The sequence below is a fragment of the Gossypium raimondii genome, chromosome 4 (genome assembly GCF_025698545.1).
Source record: "Gossypium raimondii isolate GPD5lz chromosome 4, ASM2569854v1, whole genome shotgun sequence".
NCBI classification, from domain to species: domain Eukaryota; kingdom Viridiplantae; phylum Streptophyta; class Magnoliopsida; order Malvales; family Malvaceae; genus Gossypium; species Gossypium raimondii.
Genome location: NC_068568.1, coordinates 18305818 through 18327762, shown reverse-complemented (window position 1 = coordinate 18327762; position 21945 = coordinate 18305818). Strand labels below are relative to the sequence as shown.

Sequence of the window (21945 nt, the reverse complement as noted above, 5' to 3'; positions counted from 1 at the left end):
TTACCAACGAATTCCTTCCCAAATTATCTTTGACCTGCACAAGGGGAAATTGCTCAGTGGTGATTCAATGTATTCTAAAAATAATAATAACTATGTGAAAATATTCAAATTCTAAAATTTTCAAATTAAAAATAAAATATCTATGAAATAATATCATTCTCAAAACGTCCAATAGGTACCAATAGCATTCAATAACAAGACAAGACCATTGAATCAATATTCCCGATAGCACAAGATGGAAAAATATTCGGACATATGAGTGTCCAACCAAACACCAATTGATCAATGAAAATGACAAAAACGCCAACAATGATAATACACCGGTGTGCAATAAATGTGACTTAATCAATAACCAACCGAACACCAAAAGCGCAAAGCGCAACAATGAAAATATTCTTAGACGCTCAAGGCAGTCCACGCAATGAATAACACACAATGATGGGGGACCCCTACACTCTACGGCATACAAACTATTCTGAAGAATTTCCCACTAGTTTTACTAAGCATTTTTATCATTTAATAAAAATAACAATTTAAAATAAAGCATCATATATCATTAAGAAAGTAATATTACATCAATTACTACACAAAATCTAGAATGCAAAGAGCCATAAACCGAAGTTTCTTAAGCGTTCAATGCCTAAAAATGATCACTCTTTCTCATGCAATCACCTTGCCCTTCGCTCTGAAAGTTTCGGCAGCTTCAAATTAGAAATTTAGCATGACAATTAACAACCAAATTAGCCTAAAAATTTTCTAAATATCTAATAAAACATTTAATATACATGTTAGGTAGATTGAAATCGACTTAACTTCATCTAAATTCGTTTCCTAATCATCTAAAAAAATGATCTTAACATCTCAACATTTCCCACACCACTTTGGAACTATCGAGAATCAGTGAAAAAATCCGCAACAACTTATATACTATTGGCAACAACTTGGAGAAGCAATTCCATGTCACTAATAGATGCTATTCCGTGTGACAAATTTCCATGACTCGTATCATTCCAAACACTAATTGGTTAGTGAACAGCTGTTAAGAATTTAAGTTCTTAATCTCATTCCTGTAATGGTTATTACCCAATGATGGCATAATTAATATATATATACACAAAACATGTGTACACAGATAGAAAGCGCGGCAAGAGTGAGTAAGAAAGAAAGAAAGAGTCAAGGAATGTGGAGTGCAATGAATCGAAAACCAGAACCATTTAAATAAATAAATAAAATGACAGTGGTGGTTTTTATTAATAATAATAATAATAATAATAATAATATTATTATTATTATTATTATTATTATTATTATTATTATTATTATTATTGTGATCTTAAAATTACTTTAATCCATTACTAGAGATTTCCAAATAACCAAAATCACATCCTCCCCTTCTCACAAAATACAAGTTCGATGCCAAGAAGAAAAATATAAGTCCTTAAAAGTTTTCCTATGGGAATTAGAGATCAATAGGAAAAATTAATCGAATAAAATAAATAAATTAGTTAACAACTTACTCATATTTGATGCCTCGTCAATAAAGGTGAGAACAATGTGTTGTGGGAAAACTTTTTTTCTCTCTATTTTCATTTCTAAGGGAGAATGAAAACTACAAGAGAAATCAAGGAAACTACTCAAACTTGTGACTTTTAGCTAATAACTAATAAGCCCTTGGGCTGTTCTCAACATAAAGACTCCAAATTCTACCATTTCTTCAATTCATTGCTTAAGCTTGAATTATTCAATTTATCACACCTTTACGATTTAATCCAAGCCTAATAAATACCCAATAATTACAACACCTCAAGATATACCCTTAATTCAAGAATTAAGAGAATTCAGTATTAAATTTTCTTTTCAATAATTAATTCTCGGTGATACCTTGCGGTTATTCTTTTACCAAAATTTCGCAAAATTCTATATTGAAAACCTTGGGACATTACTTCTACACTATAGTCTTGAGACACCAAAAGCATGTCTTGAGACCATATGAAAAAATTCATGCATTTTTGGGTAGAAGTCTCAAGACACATAGTTGGTTAGGTCTCAAGGCATGAAGGTCTTGTCTTGAGACACAAAACATCAAAGCAAAAATAGTGAAAATTTAGGCTCATGTCTTGAGACTTAAGGTCAAGTATCGTGACCTAAGGGGTCAAGTCTCGAGGCATAATCCATTTTCTTGATACCTCTAACCTCGAAGGAAAATTTTGGATACATGGATTGCATGTCTTGAGACATGACTTCACTTTCTTGAGACATAGTCCTGGATTTTAGCTTAGGATTCACAACCTGGCTCCGCTTTAAACCAGCCTTGACCTCGAGCTTTTGTATGTGGGCCACATTAAAATTTATTACATGATTATAACATTCTAATTACTCATTGATAGTATGCCATGCTTGCTTGTTTTTAGCTTCAATCTTATGCTTAAATATTGTCAAATTTGCTCCGGCAACAAATGTGATGTCCTAGATCCGGACTTGTCAACAAGGTCGGGTGTAAGGTGTTACAATTAGAACAACCAAATAATATTTAAGTGTGTTTAACTGAGTAATTCAAGGTAGGAGCTTGGGTCGTCATCTACATTAGCATTGAAAGGTACTTACCCTAAATTCGTTAATAAAGTGTTTAAGGGAAAAAAAAAGAATTGAAAGCACAAGTGTTTAAAAGTTTATTTGAAAAGTGCTTTATTTTGTTTAGTTTTAAATGTTTAGAAATTGTCCTAGATCCAGACCTTAGTCTCGTTACATTAAAAACCTAAGTGACCTTAGAAAGCATATTAAACTCTATCATATTCTCTTGATTAGCCTAAAATTTCTTATGCATTACACATTGTTTGCAAGGATAATCCCACATGAGCATGGAAGTCTATTGCTACTAATTCTTCCTAATTACATGAGTCACTATTGTTGTTATATCTTGTTTGTGATTCAAGATTTTGACTTTATTCACGAAAACTTGTTTATGAGATCTTACTATATATATTGATATTTCCAATTGTCAATTTAAGTTAGGAATTTCTTTAGTTTACATTTTCATTCCAATTCAAGGTCTTGTTTTTCTTGAAGACAAGCAAAAGTTTAAGTGTGGGATATGATGAGTGCTCATCATTATATTGTAAGACCAACTAGAGAAGTGTCATGTGTCAAGTCAAAAATTACAGTGGCTCAAAACCAAAGTTACCATGGTAAACATGATGATATCACATACTATGTCATGATTATTTTTCTCTAAGTAATTTAAATTAATTAAGAGATAAATAATGAAATTTATATGAACACTAATTAAAAATAAATAATTAGGTGATAATATTAACTGATCATTTTCTCTCTAATTAATTAAATTAATAAGAGATTAATAACAAATAAAAGAGTTTAAAATGATTGTATAACTCTCAAATGAAGTACTAAATTCCACAAGCACTACACCAAAACAAGTTTTTAGCGGCGTTTTTTTATGCCTTTAGCGGCGCGTTTTAACGCCGCTAAAAGTATTTGCGGCGTTTTTGAAAGCGCCGGAAAAAACACCGCTGTTGTCAATGCCGCAAACGTTTCCGGCATTTTTAGAAATAAACGCCGCTATAGATCATGACCTTTAGCGTCGCTTTCCCCACAAACGCCGCTATAGGTTAGGACCTTTAGCGGCGCTTTTCCACAAACACCGCTATAGATCAGGACCTTTAGCGCGTTTTTTTCTCAAACACCGCTAAAGATCAGGACCTTTAGCGGGGTTTTTCCCACAAACGCCGCTAAAGATCAGGACCTTTAGCGACGCTTCTCGTAATAACGCCACTAAAAACATAACATTTATAAAAATTATTTTAATCAAATAATATTTATTTTTATGATAAATATTATATTATGTTTTATTTTTTAAATTTGAACTTTAAATATACTTTTAAGGATAATTAAAAAATATTATTTAAATTAAATTTGCATTTTTAGAAATAAACGCCGCTATAGATCATGATCTTTAGCGGCGCTTTCCCCACAAATGCCGCTATAGGTTAGGACCTTTAGCGGCGCTTTTCCACAAACGCTGCTATAGATCAGGAGCTTTAGTGACGCTTTTTTCTCAAACGCCGCTAAAGATCCTGATCTTTAGCGGCGCTTTTCCCACAAACGCTGCTAAAGATCAGGACCTTTAGCGGCGCTTATTCCACAAACGCCGCTAAAGATCAGGACCTTTAGCGACGCTTCTCACAGAAACAGCACTAAAAACATAACATTTAAAAAATTTATTTTAATCAAATAATTTTTATGATAAATATTATTTTATTTTTTATTTTTAAATTTGAACTTTAAATACACTTTTAAGGATATTTAAAACATATTATTTAAATTAAATTTGCTATGAAAATTTTAACTTTAAAACTAAATATAAAAATTAATGAATTTAGTTTTAGAATTTAAAATAATAAATTAATGACACAATTAAAATCCAAAAGTTAGAACTCAAGTTGTCGTAAATATTAAAGTAAAAATAAAAATTTAGAATCAAAACTAAAATAAATAATACATATGAGAAATAGACTAACTAGTTGAACCTGCCTATGACTATACATATTGCAAGGTAATAAAAAATACAATGCATTTTCTTAATCAAGTAAACCTTGGTAATAAAAGATATAATACATCTACTTAATCAAGAAAATCTTGCAATGAACTCAAAGCAATGAGACTTAGAGAAAAACTTTTGAGCATGGCTTCGAATTTGAACTGCAGATTTAGTGCCTACATGCTCATTATTATTGGCAGGCCCCATTCTCTTTACATAACTACAGCAGCTGTAATGGCAAAAACAAAACAAAACATGCTGACTTCAACAATAATGCAGCGTGTGTTAGGAAAGTGTTTAAATTTATGTCAGCCTTATGATGCAGCATTTCATTTGCCTGAGAATCATGTTTAATATTCATATAGAGGGTAAGGAAGGAAGTACAAAATTTAAACACAAGGCTTGTTGAGAAAAAAAGCATAATACCTGAATATCAATATCAGTTTGACCTCCTTCAGCTCCACCAAGAGGCTGATGTATCATTACTCGTGAATTAGGTAAACTATATTGTTTTCCTGAAGTTTTGAAGAGAACAAAGGAATATGCAAGTGTAGCAGACAGAACGAGAAACTACACCAATCAACGGAGCTATGAACGACAGAAATCTATTTATATACCTTTAGTTCCCACACTAAGAAGAAAAGCTCCCATGCTGTTCACGGAAAAACAAGACATGTCCATTAACAATAATAAACAATTGCATTCGGATTTAAACTGAAATCTTATTGTATGAATGAACTTCACACCAAAGTGCTTGAGATCCAAAATACGCACCAGAAACATTATTTTGTCATATAATTTATAAAAGTCAAGCTATAATCCAATACTCGGCTTCCAAACATTGGAACACGAAAAACAATATTGATGGCATATTAGAGTTGGGCATATTGATGGCAGTCCACGTAACTGCTCAACTTATTCCAGTTCATATGATATTTATACTCATTAGAACCAAAAATGTCAATATCCAAAAACAATGAAATTAAAATTAAGAAACCATTTCTTGTACCATAAATCAAGAGATCATATTTTCTTAATTAAAAAATAGTAAATTCCTAGAGTGGTAGTGCCCAATTCGATGAACCTTCTACCATGGCTGAAATTTAAATCATAAAAAAGGGGGTGGGGAAGAAATGTTGTGCGTCTTACTTCTCAAAAGCTAAAAGCCTCTTCCATGCAACCCATTGCATCTGATCCTGTAATAGATAATAATGAAATATTAGAAAAAGAAAACAGAAATCAAGATACTAACATCTTCGATGAAAAAAGGAGTATTCAAATATTAAACATATGCAGCTGTCGTCAACTTCCTATCATAGAATCCACCACAGAACAATCAGCAGAGACATTGCAACCTTGTTAAGACTTTTGCTATTTGTTCTTCTGAAGCCTATCTGAATGCTATTTATATGCATATAAACCTAATCATATTTGCATCATAGTTTAAAACTTCTCAAATCCTATTTTGGCACTTGTCTTTCTAACCAATGAACAATTACAATTACTAATGCAAGGTTTCATGCCGTTAAGTGCAACAAAGAATCTTAAAACAAGGTAGAAAAGGAAGATAAAATGATGAAGCTTTTAATTTACCCTACATTTCATTCAACTATTGGATGATTATAACATTAAGAAAATTACAAATTACTATGAAATTCAATCCCCAAAGATTCTTACCAAGTCCATGACAAGATTTGCATGTCTTTCCTCCAAATTCCTTACCTGCAACAAGAAAAGGTATAAAATTTCTCCAAATTTTGAATCAAATAAAACCCTTTTTTTAAGAAAGAGGTTAATAATTTGAGTTGTTCAATTTACTTACCTTTTTCTTGTGTGTGTCTGTTCGAGTTTTGATGACATGGTACTGTGAAACAATCAATTCATTTTAATTAGTTTCGTAATTTGATTTATAACATCAGTTGTAGTGATTTTGTAGATAAATTAAATTAGATTTTAGGGTTTATTATGTCTAAGCTTTATGTAATTACATATAATTACTTACCCCAAAAACATTGTCAGGAGTCTTTTCAATGGAGGCTGAAATGGAGTTAAAATTAGCAGAAAGAAAAAATATATATATCAACTATGAAAGAAACAAAAACCCAATATATATAATAATGCACACATACACACAACATATATATATACACACCCTTTTGGTACAAAGAAAGAGTTCCAATAATTTCAAACCTTTCTCTCACGTATAGCTAGAAAAGAAGAATCCATTTTAGCTTCAAGAGCTTGCAGTTCATTAATGTTAAGTTCATTCAAGTCTCCACCCATTCTCTGCCTGCAAATAAATTAAAAAAACCCCTTTCCCTTAATCAACAACAACAAAAAAAGCATGAACCCTTCTTTTCATTGACAAATAAACCCTAGCTTTGGTTTATATATATATATATATACACCTAATAAATATATAATGCACATACTGAATGCACCTAATAAAAATGATTATATAAAAAAATTACATGAATTATGTACCAAATTGCAAATGATAGGCAAGAAGCTAAAGCCAACAAGGAGCCTAAGACTTGATCGCCAACAGCAGCATGTTTGGTGCTAGTATGACGGTGTCCACCATTTTTGACTATGTTTATGTTGGTCGACCAAAGATTAAGTTCTTGAATTATTCTGGTATCAAAATCTATACAGTAAAAAAAACAGATTATATGAGGAATTGTGAAAGTTACCTTTCAAAGATGAAAACAAGTGGAGTTATACAAGCAGTGGCAAAGATGAATCTGTAAGCAATGAGTGCTCTCATGCTCATTCCCTCAACCACGGCCAATTTATAGAACACAATCACACCTGCAAAATAAAAATCAATCATCCAAGAAAATAAATACTGGGTCACAGACACCAAAAAGCTTCTGGTTAAGCTTCTCCCTTCTTTGACGCTCCGCTTCAACATGATTTAGAGGCTCTTCTATTCCGTTAGCCGGTTTTCTCCCCTATTTTCGAGGCCTCTTTTCAGGCTCTACGACTCGACTACTATCGGCCTCCTTAACAACGGAAGCTTCAAGATCAGAGTGATCTGAATCCCTAGCACCCCACTTAATTTCACCACACCAGATAAAGGTAAAATTACACCTGAAGTAAACAAAAGCATAGCTTCTTCGTTGCTCCCTCTTGAATTAGGCGACCTCTTCTTGTTCTCCACGGTGAACGGAGAGTTTCCTGTGAACAAATTCTCATTCCCACTTCTCTTACTCTCACCAAAATTCAATATCTCTCCAGATTCAGGTTTCAACAAATGAGAAGATGAATTCCCATTCCTCACACTGCTACTTTCATCAAAGAAGATGAATCGTCTTTGGTGCCTCCATTTTAGGGGGAAATTTGGGGTTTTTTTGTTTTTGGGTTTTTAGGGGGGAAATTTAGGAAAAAATCAGCGCGAATTTTTTTAAGTAAAATGAAATTTGTGGCGTTTTTATAAAACAACGCCACTAAAAGATAAAATAAAATTTCTATAGTGAAACTTCACGTTTTGAAAATTTTAATATATATTTGCAGCGTTTTTCGTTAAAACGCCGCTATTGCTTACCTTTTGCGGCGTTTTTCTCATAAACGCTGCTAATGATTGACTTTTTTTACAATTTTATATTTAATTATTATATAATTCATATTAATTTTAACTAAATAAATTTTGAAAATTTAAGTAATATTTAAAAGAATTAGATAAATTTTAAAATTTTTATATAATTTTTATGTAAGAAAACAAAAACAAAAATTTTAAAATATGAAAAAAACTTTAAAAACTATATTAATGATAATTTTAATAAATTAAAATTCATATTATCTCTTTTATTGTCAATCATTACATTAATTTATTTATTTATCAATTTTTAAATCTAATATTTAAATATATCAAATGATTTAAACCATTTAATCTAAATTTAGATTAAATATTTTTAAATATAAAACAATAATTAATTGTATAAAATTTCATCATTTAACAAATTTAAAGTAAACCTTAAATCCTAAACCAATTAATATATATAAATTTGATCTATTATCTCTTATATAATTTAAACTATAATCATAATTTTAATATATTAAAATTAATATTATCTCTTTTCCAATTATATAATAAATTATTTAATATATAAATTAAAAACACCAATTAATCTAAACCCTTAACCCTATCTCCTAAACCTTGAATCATAAAACATAAACCCTAAACCCTTAACCCTCTTTTACAATTATATAAGAACTTAATTAATATACAAATTAAAAATACTAATTAATCTAAATCATAAACCCTAAACCCGACCCCAAATTAGAACACACTAATTAATCTAAACCTTAAACCCTAACCTAACACTAAATCTATAAACCTTAAATCCCTAACTCTTAATCTTTTACCCCTAACCCCTAAATTACAACCCTTAAACCAAAATCCCTAATCCATAATCCCTAATTCCATAATCTATAAACCATAAAATTGTAACTCCTAAACCGGCCTTAAATCCTAAATTAACCATATACCTTAAACCTTATACCCTAAACCATATATATTAAACCCTAAACTATAATGATAATTAATTAAATATTTTAAAATAAATACTATCGCATCTTTTACAATTATATATGAAATTATTTTATATATACATTAAAATCAATCAATCATGTACCCAAAAATTTTAAAATTATTTTAAATAATAGTATTTTAATTTTTCCATTTTTAACAAATATTTTTCTATGTTTTTATTTCAAATTATTTCTACGTGTCATTATTTCAAAATTATCCATTTTAACAAATATTCAATTAAAAATAAATTAAATTTTAATTAATATAAATAAATAAATTAAACAGAAAAACTAAATAAATTAAATAAATAAACAATTAAATAAATTAAATAGACAAATTATTAAAAACGCTGCTAAGTCCCCGAAAGCTCAGAAAACGGTGTTTGGGCTTAGGTTTATTTTGCGGTGCTTTCTTAAAAACGCCGCTAAAGCCCTGATCATTAGCAGTCCTTTCTTAAAAACACCGCTAAATTCCCCGAAAGCTCAGAAAACGACGTCGTTGGGCTTAGGTTTTTTGCAGCGCTTTCCCAAAAACGCCGCTAAAGCCCTGCGCATTAGCGGCACTTTCTTAAAAACGCCGCTAAATCCCCGAAAGCTCAAAAAATAGCGTCGTTGGGCTTAGGTTTTTTTGCGGCGCTTTCTCAAAAACGCCGCTAAAGCCCTGAGCATTAGCGGCGCTTTCTTAAAAACGCCACTAAATCCCCGAAAGCTTAGAAAACAACGTCGTTGGGCTTAGGTTTTTTTGCGGCGCTTTCCCAAAAACGCTGCTAAAGCCCTGAGCATTAGCGGCGCTTTCTTAAAAACGTCACTAAATCCCCGAAAGCTCAAAAAACGGCGTCGTTGGGCTTAGTTTTTTTTGCGGCATTTTCTCAAAAACGCTGCTAAAGCCCTGAGCATTAGCGGCGCTTTCTTAAAAACGCCGCAAAATCCCCGAAAGCTCAGAAAATGGCGTCGTTGGGCTTAGGTTTTTTGCGGCGCTTTCTCAAAAATGCCGCTAAAGCCCTGAGCATTAGCGGTGCTTTCTTAAAAACACTGCTAAATCCCCGAAAGCTCAGAAAACGGCGTCATTGGGCTTAGGTTTTTTACGGCGCTTTCTGGAAAATGCAGCTAATGCTTATTTTTAGCGGCGTTTTCCATAAAGCACTGCTAATGATGGATCTTTAGCGGCGTTTTTTGTCCAAATGCCACTAAAAATGCCGCTAAAAACCTGTTTTGGTGTAGTGAAGAGTTCTATTTTATTCAAGTAATTTTCATTATAAAAGGGGTTACCCCAAGCCATTCTACACATACACAAGTTCAAGAAGTCCAACAAATCTCCATAGAAATCTCTAAAGAAACTGAAGAACTCGAAAAAAAATTCAAAAGAACGCTTCATCAATTATGAAGAAAAGCCATCTTCCAATTCTGTTCAATCGTGAAGAGGAAGTCAAAAATTGTTTTTGAAAAAAGTTACCTTTCAATCTAGATTAATTAAAGAAAGGAGGTTCGAACATGTTTTTAGAGAAAGTAAACCCAACACTTGAAACAATCCACATCCATCCAAGATCAAGTCAGATGACCCTTGGATCAAAGCTCAAACTGAAGAGAAGAATCAAAGGAGAATTTTTTTTAATTTCCAAGGATTGTAACTTTTTTTAAAGTTGTCAATAAAATTTGACTCCAAATTTTGAATTCAACTTTTGACTTGAAATTTGTGTGTACAATAATATCTATATTTTGTTAGAGTTGTGTGACCCGAATCCCATTTTGTTAAGGAAATAAAATAGAGCGGCAAAATAAGGGGATCTATGGGCCCGGAGGATTGCCAAGTTATATGTTTTGCAAGGCTCAACATTTATAGGTGATGCAACCATCGTTTCCTCTTCGTTGTCAGTTGATGATGTTAATAGACTTTGACATATGCATATGGGCCATATGAGTGAGAATGACATAGTAGAATTAAGCATAAGAGGACTTCTTGATTGACAAGGCATTAGTAAACTGAAGTTCTATGAGCACTACATTTTTGGAGAGCAAAAGAGAGGTTGATTAACTAGAGGAATCCATAACAGGATGGGAACGCTATATTATATTCATTCTGATCTCTAGGGATCATCTAGAGTGCCTTGTAGGCGTGACGCTAATTATATGTTAATGATCATTGATGATTTTTCCAAAAAATTTTGCGCATTTTTCCTAAAATATAAAAGTAATGTGTTGCCCACGTTTAAAGATTGGAAGACTATGACCGAGAAGTAGACAGGAAAATAGATAAAACACCTTTGCACAAATAATGGCATGGAATTTTTTCTGATGAGTTTAATGCATTGTGCAAATCTGAAGGGATCATGAAACACTTGAATATTCTCCATACTCTACAGTAAAATGGTGTTACAGAACGAACAAATAGAACAATAATGGAAAAGGTTTGATGCATGTTGTCAAATGATTGTTTACCGAAGTCGTTCTAGGCTGAAGTAACCTCTACAACATGTTTTCTGATTAACCAGTCTTCGTTTATTACCATTGAGAAAAATACTCCATAAGAGGTATGGTCTACTAATCATATTGATTATTCTGATATGAAGATTTTTGGGTGTCTCGCGTATGCTCATGTTGATAATGTCAAATTAGATCTTAGATATATTAAGTGTGTTTTTCTTGGATATAAGGCTGGTGTTAAATGGTATAAATTATGGTTTCTTGAAACTAGGAAAGTTATAATTAGTAGAGACGTTATTTTTTATGTGACTGCTATTCTGCATAACTTATATTTTAAAGACTTTTTCGATAAAGGCCAATAGAGATTAAACACACATGCGAAGCAGGTGAAGCTTCAGATTGATCCAGGATCTATAATAGAGTCTACTCCTCAGGTTAGTATAGAAACTCAGAGTAGAGTTGTTTCTTCACCATAGTCAGCACCACAATATTCTATTGCCAACAACACACCTAGAAGAGAAATTAAACATCCAAAAAGGTTTGCTGAGGCTGATTTAGTTGTTTGTGCTTTAAATGTGACTAAAGATATAGATGCAAATCAAGATCCATCTACTTATTTTGAGGTAGTTAGTTGTGAAGGTTCAGCCAAGTGGATGATTTCTATGCAAGAAGAGATGGAATCACTTTATAAGAATGATACATGGAACCTAGTGAAGCTTTCTAAGGGTAAAAAGGTTGTTCGTTGTAAATGAGTGTTTAAAAAGAAATAAGGAAATCCAAGAGTTTAAGAATCCAGGTATAAAGCAAGACTGGTTGTAAAAGGTTACAGTTAGATTTCAAGTGTAGACTTCACAGATGTGTCTTCTCTAGTTGTTATGCATAGTTCATTTCAAGTCTTGAATGCTATTCTGGCCATGTATGATTTAGAGCTTTAGCAGTTAGATGTGAAAACAACATTCTTGCATGGGGAACTTGAGAAATATATTTACATGCAACAACTAGAGGGTTTCATAGTCTTAGGGAAGGAGGACTATGTTTGCTTGCTAAAAAAGTCTCTTTAAGGTCTGAATTAATCGCCTAGGCAGTGGTACAAAAGGTTTGATTCATTTATGACCATTTATGATTTCAAAAGAAATAGTTTTGATGTGTTTATTTTAAAAAAGAGTAGTGATTGCTTGTATATCTACTCCTTTATGTTGATGACATGTTGATAGCGACCAAAGATAAAAGAAAGATAAGAAATGTATAAGCTCAGCTTAGTAAAGAATTTGAGATGAAAGATTTGTGAGCAGCAAATAAGATACCTAAGATGGAGATTCTTAAAGATAAAAAAGCATGTAAATTATACCTAAGTAAAAAAAGGTACATTGAGAAAGTTCTTTGCAGGTTCAATAAGCAGAGTGCTAAGCCTATTAGTACTCCATTAGCCACCCACTTCAGACTTTCATCAACCTTGTATCCGCAATCAGATGATGAGATCAACTACATGTCACATGTTCCATACTCTAGTGCAGTAGGATCTCTTATGTATTCTATGATTTACTTACATCTAGATTTATCATATGCAATTAGTGCAGTTATTAAATACATGGTGAATCCCGATAAGGAACAATGGAAAGCAGTTCAGTGGATTTTCAGATACTTACGAGGTAATACTAATTTTTGCTTATAGTTTGGAAGAACTAAAGATGGAGTCATTGTGTACGCTGGTTCTGATTTTGCTGGAGACCTTGATAAAAGAAGGTCTCTCACAAAGTACGTATTTATTATTGTAGGTTGCGTCATCAATTGGAAAGCCGCTTTGTAGACTACAATTGCTTTGTCTACAATTGAAGCTGAGTACATGGTTATTACTGAGGCTTGTAAAGAAGCTATTTGGTTAAAGGGACTCTTTGTTGAACTCAATAAAGACCTTCATATCAATATAGTGTTTTGTGATACTTAAAGGGCCATCTTCGTTATGAAGGATCAAATGTTTCATTATAGGGCAAAGCACATTGATGTTTAGTATCATTTTGTACGTGATATTATTGCTCGTGGTGATATTTTTATGACCAAAGTTAGAACTCATGATAGACCTGTAGATATGATGACTAAGTCACTTCCTATAGCTAATTTCTAGCATTGCTTGGACTTGATCGATGTTTATTTTCGAAAAATAACCTTAAAGGTTTCATGAAAGAAATGGAGAACTTATTTGTTGAGAATTCATGCAAAGGTGGAGATTGTTAGATTTTGTGACACAAATCTCATCACTTGTTCAAGAAATAAAATAGTCGTCCCCATAGATCCCCATTAAGCATGAAACTAGACTGGGATTACAACCGGAGGTGTGGGGGCTAAGCCATCGCGGTATGAACCATGTTGTACAAGTTAAATCTATATAAGACTATACTTCTTCTATTAGAAATTGATTATAACAGGGTTGTTTAACCCTCAAATAGATGTATTCGAACTCTTGTATTGTGTGTTTTTCAACATAGTAAATTTCTCCTCCTCTACCCATGTTTTTTCCCAATAATGGTTTTTCACGTAAAATCTGTGTGTTCTTATTTTTCTTTCTTATTACTTTGCAATCATTCCTACTGTCATTATCGACGTTGATTATAACATATTTAAAAGCAATTTTCCTTTAGTTTTTGGTTGATTCTTAAGTGAAATTTCATACATTTAGAGTCATTTAGTGTAGTTTTCATTATTTTCATATATATTATTACATTTATTGCATTTTAATAAGGTTTTTGTTATATTTTATGTGTTTTTAGTTAATTAGAATTTTACAAGTGCTATATGGTTCTATTGTAGGTTAAATTAAGCTTAGGACATGGGATCAAATGCAAATGAGGACAAAACAAGGAGCAAAAATCAAACACAAAATCAACCCTTCTTGACCCAAGATGACTTGTAACCCTAGAAGGGCCCTATAAACACTTATAAATAGCATACTTTAGGCTAGATTTTGCATTAAATTGTATACTCTTTTGGTGTTTGGTTCCTTTTTAGTTTTTGAGAGCCGTCAAGTCTCTTTTGGCTTCTTTTTAGTTTTCATTTCTTTTTAAGAGTGATTTGTTAAAGAATTGTTAGTGAAAATTCAATCAACTCTTGGATTGATTATCGAAGACACTTGTGATTAGACCTGATCATGAGTTGGGCTACCCGTTCAAGCCTAAAGGCTCACCTGAAAAGTGGAAGAGTTTGGGAAAAAATATATGCTCGAAAAATAGGCTTGGACAAAAATTCAGGCCCATTTTCTAAACGGGTCGGGCCTCAAACATGAATTTTTTGGCCCAAGCTTGGCTCGAAACAACCCACTTACACAACCCAATCAGTAATGATTTATTTGCTGGTTGTTGCAACTAATTACTTGTTGAATGCTTTACATCAATGAGTTAATTATGGTTGTTTATCTTAATAATGGGAGCCATTAATGATGAACATGGCCTGTTTGTTGCGGTATTTCTCCTTTGGAAATTGGAACACTATTTTTAATCTAATTAGGGTATAATTTTATTTTTTATATAAAAAAATATAAAAAATTAATACAGGCACGTCAGGCTCGTGTTTATTATTTTTAATCTGGGTTGGGCTTGGGAAAAAGTTTAGGCTCATTTTTCGGGTTGGGCTTGAGCCTAAAATTTTGCTTCAGCCCGGCTCAGCCCATGGTTGGTTTTCATATTATAAATACTACCATCATAAATGAAGAATTTTAATTTCTTAGAAACTCTCCCACTACGACGGATTCCCCTATGCCATTGACTGGTTGTAGGTCTTTCTACAACTTTCTCAAGAATTGAACATGGTAACTATTATAGAACTCCCAAAAGTTCCTCGAGTACCACTTTACTTCGAGACTTAAAGTTATCCATGTAGGTTTCCTCAAGGAAAGTAGAATGAGTAGAAACTTTAATTGTATTATCATTCAGATTGCAGAATAATCGACCCTTTGTTCCTTTTAGATATCCTACAAACATGTACAATTCTGTTTGTGCATCCAACTTCTTTGCATCCTTATCCAGAACTTGTGCTAGACAACCCCAAATTCTAAAGTGATTTAGAGTGAGTTTCTTTCCATTCCATAGTTCATAAGGTCTCTTATAGGTAGACTTGGTTGACACGTTATTCACAATATAGCAAGCCATGTGTATCATATATCCCAAAATGAGGTAGGGAGTTGTGAATAGCTTAACAGTGAACGAACCATGTCAAGCAATGATGGTTTTTAATAATAATAATAATAGTAATCATATTATTATTATGATCTTAAAATTATTTTAATCCATTACTAGAGATTTCCAAAGGAAGATGATGAAAATTTCATGTTTTGTTTTTGTTTATTTATTACTTATTTACCATTTTACCCTTTAAAATAAAGAAAAATTTCATTAAAACCATACTAGACCGTCCACTTAATTTATATAAGATCTAATTGCCTTATTATCCCTCCAACACTTATTAATTAGGCTATTAAATCATCCAAATGCAATAATTAACAAGTTTTGCATTTTACAATTTAGTATTTTTCTTAAATTAATTATCTAAACGTTAAAATCTCTTAACCAAATTTTAATACGACTCTAACGACTTTGTAAATATTATTTATATAATATTTAGGAGCCAACACGGTGAAAACTTGTGGTCCCAAAACCACTGTTTCGTCACCACTGAAAAACGGACTGTTGCAAAAACGTGCAGGAAAACAGAATAGAGATTTAGTATCGATACCTTATCTCTAGTATCGATACTCGGGACTAAAGTATTGATAATTTTTAGCAAATACTGATAATTTTTGACAAATGAGAGTTTGGCCGAGAAACAGTATGCTCATTTGGTTTCGTTTTTCTTAGTGTTTTCGATACCACTTAAAGAAAATATAGATACCTTAATGTTAGTATCGATAGCTACGAACAATTTTATGAAATTTTGCTAAATAGCCCTTTTGCATTATTCTAACTGTATGTATGACCGATTAATGAATGATTTGCATGTAACAATGTTAATTAACTAATTGGATTACTTAAAACTTATACGAGTTAACAAAAAGTCAGTTTGCTTGAATCTAGTTTCCTATTTGATGTACATGAGACGAGACGGTGGTGTGGCATCCCGTATTTGGGCTTAGCGACTAGGCCGGGTATACGGTTTTACAACAATGTTGATGAATAAATTACCTCCAAAGTTGAAGGACCCAGGGAGTTTCACTATCCCATAATTAATTGGAAATCATTATGCTGGTAAGACGTTATGTGATTTAGGAGAAAGTATAAATCTAATGCCTCTATCTATTTTCAGGAAGCTGGGAACTGGGAAGGCAAGACCCACAGTAGTCACGCTGCAGCTAGCTGATTGGTCTTACGTACATCTGGAAGGTAAAATTGAAGACGTGATGGTAAGAATAGATAAGTTTATTTTTCCAGCCGATTTCATTATTTTAGAATGTGAAGCTGACAAAGATGTACCGATTATTATTGGTAGACCTTTTCTTGCTATAGGTAGAACTTTAGTTGATGTGCAGAAAGGTGAATTGACCATGAGGATGAATGACCAGTAGGTCACATTTAATGTATTTAATGCATTGAAATGTGTTGATGAGAATGAAGAATGTCATGACATTGACTTGATAGAAACAGCAGTGGAGGAAGACTTCACGAGATTTTGGCATAGCAATTCTAATAGTGATGAAAATTCATTTGAGCGAAGACCCTCGTGCACTTTCCTGGAGCAAAATAGACCTTTCAATCTTGATGAACAATGCTTCGTAGCGCATGTATATCCGTATGGAGTTGTTGATGTCAAGGACATAAAAACGGGTGACACATTTAAATTTAATGGACAACGCTTGAAGCACTACTGGGGTGCTCATGTAGAGCGAGACAAACAGTCCATTGATCTTCGAAATGTTTAACTTCAACTCTTGAAAATTCTTTTTATTTTTATTTCATTTTTTCAATTTAAATTTCTCTTATCTATTTCATTTCCTTTATTTAATAAACTATAGGAGGGGAAGGGGTTGGTGATGTAGAGCCTATTGAGACGAATCCTGCCAATGATGAGAATGCACCCAAAGCACCAAGGAAGAACTAGAGAAAATAGAGTCTGTCAGCATTGAGACTGACCATGAGGATGAAGAGGAAGCAAATCCCTTAGTTGCACCACCAGTGGACAGCACTGCGACTATTCCACCTCCTTCTACTGAACCGATGACTGAACAGGATCGTGAGCTCAATCAGATTATTGATGAACTCACCAAATTTGATAATGAAGAGAAGGATGTACCACTCAATTTACTTAAAAGGCCGATGCATTATAAGATGAATGCACAAAAGACCACTTGTCGCAAATAAAGTACCACCATTCAGTTCCAAGCTCGGAAAGTTTTTTTTCCCTTTATTACATCTCATTATATACATATATATGTTCTTGCATTCATGATTCATATTTGTACATGCATTGAGGATAATGCGCCCCTTAGTTTTGGGGGTGTATTGTGCATCTGGACTGCATTACATATTTAGTTGAGCATGTGTGTTTTAGTATTTTTGCTCATTTGCCATTCATTTTGCCATAACACACATAACAGCCAAAAAAATGTTTCGACTATGATCAGATTATTTTTGTCTGTGATGTCCAATGAGGAACTTAATTTTTCTATAAACTTAGAAAGTTGTGACAGTGGATTAGGTGACATTAGCTTAGGATAGTTTGCTTGCAAATTGACCCCTAAAATTAGGATGTCTTAATTCCAATTACAATTGCTCTATAGTAAGTTTCTTTTGATAAACTTATAGATTCTTGAAGCTAAATTCAGTACAATAGCAATACTCAACAATGAATAAAGTGGCAATGTTTAAGAAAATTCAAGGGAAAGAGATCATCTGAAAAATGTCATAAATACTTCAATGCTTAGAACTGCTGAGTAGGTCAGCAATATTTTGTTTGCTCCATTGTGTTGTTGATTAGAAAAGCAAGTTTGAGTAAGAGTGTTTAAAAACAACAACAATAATAATAATAATAATAAGTAGTAGTAGTAGTAGTAGTATAGGGGTACTCTATTATAGTAATAGGCTGAGTAGCTAAGGGGGTAGTTGTTTGATCCATCCATCTTTTCAGTCAAAAGCCTTAGATTCATGAGTGAGTATTCAAATTGTGACATGATTAAGTATTCAGCAATTTAGTGTATGCTCCATTGTAATTGTCGAGTTAAAGAATCACATCAGGAGCTGAATCCCTTAGTAAAAAAATAGGCATAATAAATAGATATGTATGTGTTTGATTATGTATAAGGCCAGATGAAAAAAATAAAGAAAATCGAGTTAGTTAAAAGATTAACTAAGAAAATTAGAAGATACTTGCTATAGTGAAAGTTGCATGAGTACTTAGGGTTTTTTTTTTCTTTTAAGGCAAAATTTTATGCACTGCCTTTGCTAAATAAGCTTATGAAACTTGATCAAATATTTAGACATAAAATATTGTAGAGAACTGAAGTACAAAATACTCTTTAAATGATCTAACTATCCAAAGGTAATTATGTTGCTATGGCAATTTTTACATTCATGCATTCATGCATATTTTGCTTGAGGACAAGCAATAACTCAGGTTTGGGGGTGTGATAACTCATGAAAAGAGTTATATTTCATACCTTTAGACCTAGCTAATTGTTTGTACTTAAGTAAATTTAGTTTCATTTTAGGACATTTCATTCGTAATTTTCATTTCATTACATTAAGAAGATTAGATTGTGTTTAAATGTTATTATATGTTACTTTTACTTGTTTGCGGGAAGGATTTGTTTGGTAGTAATTGGAAGATGCAAGATATGGAGAAAGAAATAAAGGAATGAAGTTTTTTTTGTAGCAAAAGGTTGGACAATTTGCCAACATGAATGCCATTGCAATTCTAGGAAGACCGAGTCAATACTCAACGCATAACAGTTTTATCCCAAATTTACTTGTACCAAAAAATATGCCTAAAAAGAGGGAAGAAAATCATGGGCTGATTGGATTTACCCTAGGGAAAAAGCTTAAAAAAAGCCAAAGGATGAAACCTAAAAAGGGGGAATGAAAAACAAAGAACAACAAGGAGGAGGAAACCCTAAGGGGGAAAACACAAAAAAAAAAGATCCTTAAGCAAAAATAGAGGGTAGCTGCTGAGCAGTGACGGGAAGAGGAAGACGAAGGTAGTCCCTCTGAGCCACCACAGGACACTGTGTCACTAGACTGTGGGTTGGATAAGTGAAAGGTATCCTCTTTAATTTCGTCTGTTATTTCTTGATTGCTCTTCGCGAATTGATTTGTTGAAACGATGTTGAATTTTGATTTTGAATTTTAATTACCGACCTATTAGCTAAATCTCATAGGGTTGGCATTACATGATGAAACATTTATTTTATTTAACGGTTGAAGTACAGATCTAAATTAATTTACTATTTCATTCAATTGTTTTTAATTCTAAATTGTATGCTTGCAATCCCTAGACATAGATAACTATGCAGCATGCCCATAAACTAATCTAATTCTGAAAAGGTTGGATTAATTGGACCATAATTGAATGATATGAGTAAGTAATCAAAAAATACTTGTAGTAAACTCTAGACATAGAGTAGCGTTCATATAGAATGAAGACAAAACAGTGCAAGGTACCGTGCTAAGGCCTATACACACAAGCTAGGTAACTTGAGATCTAGCTCTCGAAAGAAGCAGGTCACTTTAGGTCACTTTTGGTCTCTTCTAAGCTGTAGATTGAGTACAATTTTGTTGAGGCATTACTGAAAGTAAGGGCAGGTTCTTAGTAATCCCGACCTTCCAAATCAACATCATAGACCCTTTATCCTTTTCCATAGTATCTTTGTCATAGCATTCTTAGTTTCTATTTATTCATTCACATATTATTCACGTAATTATTCTCGTAATTACCATTGCATTTTTATTTTTGCTTTGCCTTAGCATTTTCTAGTATTAGTCAGTACACATTTAGCATAAATTATTATTCCTTTAAATTACCACTGCATACTTATCTTTGTTTTGCCAGAACATTAATCATGATTCGTTATAATAACTTGATCACTTTTATACCTAATTCGATCCCTCTAGAGATGATCTTACTTATCACTTTATTACTTGATCCGACTTGTATGCTTGCACAATTCACATATCATTTCACACGCGACAATCATTGACTTCCTACTCAAAGCATCAACAACAACATTTGCTTTCCCAAGATGGTAATCGATTACCCAATCATAATATTTTAACAATTCGATCTAACGACGCTGTCTCAGATTTAGCTTCTTTTGAGAGAGAATATATTTGAGACTTTTGTGATCCGTATAAATATGACACTTTTTACCATACAAGTAGTGCCTCCAGATCTTTAGGGTAAATAGCATAAGAGCTAGCTCTAAATTGTGCATTAGGTAATTGTGTTCATCGTCCTACATCAGGATATAGCTTAATCTATTCAAAAAAGCATCATTAAATACCATGAATTCTTTCCTCAACTGAGATAAGGTTAATATCGGTGCTTATCAACATTATTTCAACTTCTTGAAACTCTCTTGGCATTGATTGTTCCACACAAATGGCATGTTCTTTTGAAGGAGTCTCATCATAGGCAAATCTATTTTAGAGAACCCATTCATGAACCTCATGTAATATTCGACCAAGCCAAGGAAGCTTCGATCCTTTGATACATTTTTCGATGACTTCTATTGAAGGATAGCTTCAATCTTTTTAGGATCAACCCGAATTTCTTCAGCTGAAATAACATACCCTAAAAAGACCACTTCAAATAACCAAAATTCATACTTACTGATCTTCTCGAAAACTTTCTTCTTACGTAACACTTGCAATATGATTCTCAAATGTTTATCATGCTCTACATTTGATCTTGATTATATTAGGATATCATCAATGTATACAACTACAAACTAGCCCAAATAAGGTTGGAATATGTGATTCATGAGATCCATGAACACCGCAAGAGCATTCATCAACCTTAATGGCATCATCAAAAATTCGTAGTGACCCTACCACGTACGGAACACTGTTTTTAACACGTCACTATCTTTCACCTTTAACTGATAATGTCCTAATCTCATATCAATTTAGAGAATATTGATACACCTTTCAACTGATTAGACAAATCACCGATACATAGTAGAGGATATCAGTTCTTGATTGTTAGGTTATTCAGCTATCGATAATCAATGCATAGTTGTATCGACAAATCCTACTTCTTAACGAGCAATACTAGAGCTCCCTCAAGTGATATATTGAGACGTATAAAGTTACAGTCTAGGAGATCTTGCAATTGAATTTTCAGCTCTTTTAATTTCGTTGGTGCCATACGATACTAAGCAATTGATACAAGAGTTGTACTAGGCTAAACTTCATTTGCAAATTCAACCTCGCGATCAGGATGCAATCCTGGCAATTACTTAG

General features: G+C 32.7%; 1 protein-coding gene across 2 annotated transcripts; it reads right to left on the bottom strand.

Annotated features, from left to right (window-relative positions):
• Nucleotides 1–4445: 4445 nt before the first annotated feature.
• Nucleotides 4446–7967, bottom strand: LOC105767450 (floral homeotic protein PMADS 1). 2 transcript variants are annotated; one of them, XM_052629426.1, is made up of 9 exons: nucleotides 7249–7967; nucleotides 6746–6845; nucleotides 6558–6592; nucleotides 6378–6420; nucleotides 6233–6277; nucleotides 5705–5751; nucleotides 5173–5207; nucleotides 4982–5070; nucleotides 4446–4784 (listed from the first exon to the last, which is right to left on the bottom strand). In XM_052629426.1, the coding sequence occupies exons 1-9, from the start codon at nucleotides 7467–7469 to the stop codon at nucleotides 4776–4778; spliced, it is 624 nt and encodes a 207-aa protein (XP_052485386.1). In that variant the 5' UTR covers nucleotides 7470–7967; the 3' UTR covers nucleotides 4446–4775. The 2 variants fall into 2 exon arrangements, with proteins under 2 accessions (XP_052485386.1, XP_052485387.1); XM_052629427.1 differs by having other exon boundaries at nucleotides 4982–5026.
• Nucleotides 7968–21945: the final 13978 nt, after the last annotated feature.